The sequence below is a fragment of the Genypterus blacodes genome, unplaced genomic scaffold, assembly GCF_046128005.1.
Source record: "Genypterus blacodes isolate CSIRO-AG114 ecotype Tasmania unplaced genomic scaffold, CSIRO-AGI_Gbla_v1 ptg000291l_1, whole genome shotgun sequence".
Taxonomy (NCBI): domain Eukaryota; kingdom Metazoa; phylum Chordata; class Actinopteri; order Ophidiiformes; family Ophidiidae; genus Genypterus; species Genypterus blacodes.
This window is the reverse complement of record NW_027467082.1, coordinates 1-7,004: the sequence shown is the minus strand read 5'-3', so window position 1 is coordinate 7,004 and position 7,004 is coordinate 1. Positions and strand designations below refer to the sequence as shown.

General features: G+C 51.6%; 1 protein-coding gene across 1 annotated transcript; it reads right to left on the bottom strand.

Annotated features, from left to right (window-relative positions):
• Window positions 1-1,267: 1,267 nt before the first annotated feature.
• On the bottom strand, window positions 1,268-6,192 carry LOC142988017 (Na(+)/H(+) exchange regulatory cofactor NHE-RF1-like). The gene is made up of 6 exons (XM_076137021.1): window positions 6,184-6,192; window positions 5,888-6,085; window positions 4,645-4,798; window positions 2,958-3,001; window positions 1,634-1,753; window positions 1,268-1,538 (listed from the first exon to the last, which is right to left on the bottom strand). The coding sequence occupies exons 1-6, from the start codon at window positions 6,190-6,192 to the stop codon at window positions 1,401-1,403; spliced, it is 663 nt and encodes a 220-aa protein (XP_075993136.1). The 3' UTR covers window positions 1,268-1,400.
• Window positions 6,193-7,004: the final 812 nt, after the last annotated feature.

Genomic DNA, 7,004 nt, shown 5'->3' with positions numbered 1-7,004 from the left:
AATCAAAAACTAAACCAAAATTCCTCTAGTTTTGTAGGAGGTCCTTTGTTTTTTAAATTGCAGACTTTAGACTCTTATAAGCACATTACAAAAGAGAATATTGTCATTTAGCATGGGGCGTTATTGTTGTGATGACTTATTTATTACAGTATAGAAATTACAAACTGTTTACCCAAGCTACAAAAACTCTTCATATAATTCAATCGTCATTCATTTTGAAAGTCATTGCTTTTCTCAATACTCGTCAAAATGCATACAATCTATAGAAGCACATACATTCCTTTAGGCTTAAAGTTACATCGCCGTGTATTCAGACATCTATAGAAACGTGTAAAAATCTCATAAAGCATTTCTTCCCACAAACGATAAAAACATGAAATGTATTCGATTCGTGAACAGAGCGAAAGTGTTCAGGCGGTGGAGACGACGGCAGACTTCACGTTTCACATTTCATCAAAGTCTGGCAGGGAAGAAACCGGGTGATGTCATCCAACCACCAGGTGATGTCATCCAACCAGGCTAAAGTGAAGCTCAGTCAGATTGCGCTGCAGTACGGCGTCTTCACCCTCTGACACGCTCACACCTTGGGCCAGGTGACCTTTCAGGTCACGGGTCAGCACCTAAACGTGACTCACCTCACAGACGAGGAGCACCCGTGAGTGTGTGACACCCGTCCATCCTGTCACCTGACCCAGGGTGTGAGCCAAGGACAAACGCTGACTCAGACCTCCACTGACTCACAACTACAGAAGCGTAACCAAAACAACGCTTCCTGATGCTGTTCATGTGTGACGTAGGGGCACGCAGGTTTACATGTCTGTTACATACGTGACCCCAGAGTGAAGTAGACTGGGTGTGTGTGACTGTGCTGAGCTGATTGTCAGGCTGGCTTCATGTGGCTGAGAGAGAAGACACCTAAATGTCAATATACACTTTGAAGAGATGGATGAGCGTTTCCACAGGCACCAGACTCTGGCCAGCAGGGACTGTCAGGGTCCACTGATCACACACACACACACACACACACACACAAGCACACACACACACACACAAGCGCACACACACACACACACACAAGCACACACATTTGTATACACACAGACTCATACACACTCACATTTTTATCTGGTCTAGTCTCTTTACAACATTGGCGTCTGCATCTGTCAGTGTTAGTAGCACATTAAACATCTGGAATATAGAACGATATGAAACATAATCATAAGAATACTACATTTTACAGAGAGGCTTGGGTCTTTTCATGTCTAAATTAGTGATTAGAAATGCAAAGTTATTAAAAAAACAACCTCTTTCTGATGTGTCTCTATATACGAATCAGGCAATAGAAGAGTGTGTGTGTGTGTGTGTGTGTATGTGTGTGTGTGTGGACGTGGTCTCGTGCCCTATAGGTTGCTGAAGAGTTCGTTTTTCTTGGTCCAGTCCATGGGCGGAGCTCGTTTGTTGGAGCGTTTCTGGTGCGCACGCTCTTTGACCTGCTGCAGGGACAGGCTGAGGGCCGGGATGGCGCCCGGGCTCGACTCCTGCGGGAGACAACCAGACGGGGGAGAGAAAAGTCAGAGGGACGAAAGGGTTAAACATGATGAAGGACGGAGGAGGTGGTGAAGCCCGGACGCACCTCAGGGGGGGTGTTTGCGGACGGCGTGGTGAACGACGTGTTGGACGAGGCGCTGGATGGCGAAGGGCTCACTGACAGCTTAGAGTCCCTCTGTGCCTCTCTGGCCTCCCGACCGTTCACCTGTGGGACACACACACACACACACACACCCTCATGAAGCAGGCGGCTCGGCATGAGCAAATGCCGCCGTCTGCCTGTGACGCCGTGAACTTCCCACCGAGCACAGAGACGCGGAAACGCCTGTGTGCAGTACTGTACCTCACCACGAGGGGGCGGCATTGCACCTAAAATTAATTCTGCTGCTATAAAATCAATCCGACATGTCACACACATGTTTGAGGTCATGTGGTTCTTTTCCGGAGAGGATTTCTTTGATAATCTCAGGAAGAAAAAATTATAAAACAATGGTAAGAAAAAAAACACAATTACAAAATAAAGCACAGACTGAAGAAGAGTTCAAGATCCATACATAAAGCATAATAATGAGTTTTAAGGTAATAAGAATACAGGAGTAGTGCTTCTCTCTGGTTGAGTTACTCCTCATTTCAGTGTGCGACTGTTACTTCCTTTAGTTTCTAGTTTCTTAGAGGTGAAGAACAGGAAGCAGACTTCCTCTTACTTCCTCTCCCCCTCCACACACACACACACACACACACACACCCTGAATCGGCTCTTCAACCTTTTCACCAGCGTGCCTTGCGTAACAGAACATTGTTGCTGCCCTTGAGTAACGGGAATTTACATATCTGGCTCCGAGCCTGAGTGGAGGTGAAGGTGGAGCCTCCTGCTGCTTCCTGCTCGCTTGTGTTGATCGATCGCAGATTATTAATATTGATTTATGTAAAAGGCATTTCTGTGTGTGTGTGTGTGTGTGTGTGTGTGCTCTCAGCTTCTGTTTCCACTCCCACCAAAACACTGCCTGTCAGCCAAATCACTTCATCTGCTGGTTGACTCTCACTCACTCTTAACCTTCCTGAGCTGGGCCGTGAGGTTTCAGAGTGGGCGTGTCTTCCTGCACAATCACAGGAAAGCGATTGAAAGTCGGCCTTATTTACAGCTGGAGCTGCGGGAGGAGGAGGAGGAGGAGGAGGAGGAGGAGCCGTGTTCCCTGACGTGGCACGGCCTCACCCTTCGACCGCGACAGCTTCAACAAATGCTTCACGTTCCATGACCTTGGTTATGCCTGCTCATCTGTGTGTGTGTGTGTGTGTGTGTGTGTGTGTGTGTGTGTGTGTGTGTGTGTGTGTGACAGGCGGCTGAACTATGGCTGACCTCCCAGTTTAACTTAACGCTCACACTCTGCGGCGGTTAGTCTCTCTCTTACCTTCTCTTCCATGCCTCCATTGATGACGGGCTCAGGCAGTCGACCTGTAAGCAGCGGGAAAGAAACTCGTCAGTCAGCGATCCCAGCACCTTTTCTACTCAAAACCGGCAAAATAATGCAAGATAAGAAGAAGAAGAAGAAGAAGAAGGACAGGGGGTGACAGGCGAGCAGGTTAGACCTGTGTGTGTCCCCTTACCAGTCCTCATGACACACACACACACACACACACACACACACTCCTGTAGCTGAAGTTAGATCAAGAGTCTCTCTGCAGCTCGGCTTTCATTCCACCTCACAGCGACTCTGTTACATAGCTCAGGCGTGTGAGGTCATACATTATTCACACACGTGCTTCATCTTCACTGAGATGTTCACTGACCCTGCTCAGCTGCTCCCCTCCTCCTCCTCCTCCTCCTCCTCATCCACAGCTTTCTATCCATCAAGCATTTAAACCTTCATTCCCAGTAACCATCCATGACATCATCTCTTACCTTCCATCTTCCTCCTCTGATCATAACCTGTGAGTGTGTTAATGTGAGGCTCCAGCTCCTCCTTTGGTCTTGGCTGTGTGTGTGTGTGTGTGTGTGTGTGTGTGTGTGACCCTGAGAGGAGCCTCTCCACCTCCTCACACAGCTCCAGCTCCAGGCTGAGAGGCCACTTGGAGCCAGCGCCTTGGTAACCAAACAAAGGTGCTGGCCAGCCTGTGTGTGTGAGAGTGTGTATGTGTGTGTGGGCGTGTGTGTGTGTGTCGCTGCAGGCAGGTGCCCTCTGAGTGGGCAGCATATGCAGTCGGTTACCTGGGAAACGTCTCAGAGTGGAATCTCTCCTTCAGGGCGTTATTGTTTGATGTTTAATGGCAGAATGAGAAGAGAATCGGAGCGTCAACACTGCAGGTTTACAACGATCACACACACACACACACGCTTACTCTCACTCCACTCTGTCCTCTGACCTCCAGTTAATCTATGGGGTCAAGAACCATCAAATGGTAAAAGCTCTGATGATCAGAGTATGTGTGTGTGTGTGTGTGTGTGTGTGTGTGTGTGTGTGTAAGGGAAACACGGTGCCAGAGCAGCTTCTTCCCCCTCGTGCTGTGTGTTTGCTGCTCTCCTCACACACACACACACACTGCCTGCCTCAGGAGCAGCAGCTGGGCTCTGAAGCTGCAGCGCCCCCTGGAGGCTCACACACACACACACACAACACACTCTCAGGCAACTCAACCTGTCTGGGACCAAAGCACTGAATCCCCTCAAGGCTGCAGGCACCCTGACCTCTGACCCCAGGAACAGAGTCAGAGGATCCTCTAGGTGGGATTGTCACAGTGTGACAACTTTCATGTGGGAAATGGAACATTTCCTCCACAGGGGGGCAGGGGGGGGGGGGGGGGGGGGCAGGAAGCTGATGAGCTTAGTGTGTCTGCCTCTCTGTCTGTGTCTCTTGGCAGAGGGAGAAAGAAAAGGAGAGATTAAACAGCCAGGCAGAGAGAGAGAGAGAGAGAGAGAGAGAGAGAGAGAGAGAGAGAGAGAGAGAGAGAGAGAGAGAGAGAGAGAGAGTAAGGAAGGAAGGAGACGAGATGCCGTGAGAGACCTCAGATCTGCCGTTCACTCCATCCTCGCTGTCATGACAACCGGGGTTTCAGGAGCGACTCGCTCACGTAGCAGAGTGTGTAAGCCCTGTCACTCACCGGTCAGGTGCTCCGTGTTGGGCGTCACCCTGCACCTCCTGAAGAAGGCGTCCGTGTCGGCGTCGACCACCAGCAGGCGCGTCTCCCTGCCGCCCGCTTTGATGGCGGCCACCACGTCTGAGTGCGTCTTCCCCTCCACCGCCATGCCGTTCACCTGGGGGGAGGGGAGAGAGAGGGGCTTTGACTTCTCAGAGGAATTCAGAAGTGAAATCAGCATCAGATGTTTTTGTTTTCTTCTTCTTCTGTGGATTGTCCGTCTTTGTTTCCAACACAGAAGCGAACAAACTGTTTATCACCGGCAGGATTTGGTTCTCAATATTATCACTCTGTCTGCCAGACGTTCCAGGACAGGATATCCTCTCACACACACACACACACACACACACACACACACACACACACACGCGCACACACACACACACACACACTCTGGGCCCTTCAGCTGTAAGAGGCTCTGAACATGTCAGCTGGTTCTGCCCGGCCCAGCTGAGGGGCTCTGGGACAAAGTCACCATGGGAAAGCATGTGTGTGAATAAGGGTGTGTGTGTGTGTGTGTGTGTGAGTGTGTGTTTAGGTCATAGGGTGGACCCGTACGCCTAAGCCAGTCCCACAGGGGAAGCCGGACAATAGCTGCTCTGCCAGTAACGGCGGTAACAATGGCCGTCGGCTCCACACAAAGCGGCGCTGCACAGTGGGTGGTGTGTGTGTGTGTGTGTGTGTGTGTGTGTGTGTGTGTGTGTGGCTCTGTGGGGGCCCAGCGGGGGTTCAGTCTGTAAACGCCTGCTGTACTTCTCTCTCCCTCTTTGCTCTGCGCTCCTCCTGACTGAAGCCTCCAGACTCTCATCACAACATGGAAACTGTAAACTATGTGACATCACTGAAACATTTAAGTCATCAGTCACTATTCTCTGCCTCAAATGTGCAGCTCCTTGAATTTTTCCAACCTTAAGACAAACTTCACCGAGCCTCAAGGCCTCGTTCTCCTGTCGCGTCTCTGCTGTTGAGTTCTGTTTGAGTGATGATGTCATCTTAACGCTGATGTAATGTTATGACAGAACAGAAACGCAGCCTCATAAATGATGTAAATGTGAATATGTTGAAGTTGACGGTGGGCGTGGCCTCGCTTTCATCCACTGGAGAGGAAGAGCGTCACACTCGTCACAGAGGACACCATCCTCATCCTCCTCCTCCTCCTCCTCATGAGTTAAATAAAGGCCCTGGTTGATGTTTGGACAGGATGTACCTGCACTATCTTGTCCCCGGGCAGGAGGCCGGCTCGCTCGGCTGGAGAGTCCTGGTCCACGGCCCGGATGTACTGGCCGGGTCGGGCTCGCTCGCTGTGCAGGTTGAAGCCGTATCCATCGGAGCCTCGCCGGATGATGCAGAGACGTGGCCGCAGCTCGCCGCACTCCTCCTTAGGAAAGAGGACAAGAGGAGCAAAAAAACACACGGGTTAACACGCTGGAGGAAGAGGAACACACAGGTTAACACGCTACATGTGACAGGCAGTGACACGGCCAGACGTTGGCGTGTAAATACCTCCAACATGGCCGCCCGCTACTGGAGGAACGAGCGGCACAAAGGTGACAGAGATCTCCAGAGAGTGGTGAAGCATGAAGTCACAGCCCAGGTTGAACACACAGTTGGTTCAGTGTGGGAAGAAGCCTCGGACACAAAGGCTCATGGGTAAAATGACTCCCAACTGCTCTGCAGGAAGGAAGAGCGGCCTTACAGGAGAATGGGAGCATGTGATTGGAGGTCTGCTGGGAGCGTTGGGGCAGGAGCTGCTGCTGCTCCGGCCTGGTCGGATGGAGGAAGGGGCCGGAATCCGGTGCGGCGAGCGGCGCGGCTCCGGGCTCCGAAGAGGACAATAGAAAGCTGGGCGGTGACCTCTGACCCCCCCCTGGCCCCGACCCATCCAGCCGCCCTCTGGGATGGCAGGAAGTGTCAGAGCCGTATTGTCATCCAGGAAAACACTCCGGCTCCGATCCCAGCGCCTCCCTTTCCGCTGCGGGAGGAACCGGGGCTGGTTCTGTATTTAGCAGAGGAGGAGGAGGAGGAGGAGGGAGCAGGAGCGCCCGGGTCGCCTCGGAGGTCAAGTAGCGGAGCGAAATTCAGCGGACGAGGCGTGGAGGTGCGGTGTTTGTCACGCTGACCGAACCTGACCCTCCCCTCCCCTCACATCAGAGTGGACGTGTGCGGCTCAGTCGACTCCACAGCTCCACACAATGAGCAGCCGCTATTAATAAGACAATGAGTCACATTCTACAAGAAATACTGGCAGGAAACTGATTGATTTAAGCTATTTACTACAGCAGGGAACACACACACACACACACACACACACACACACACAAAGC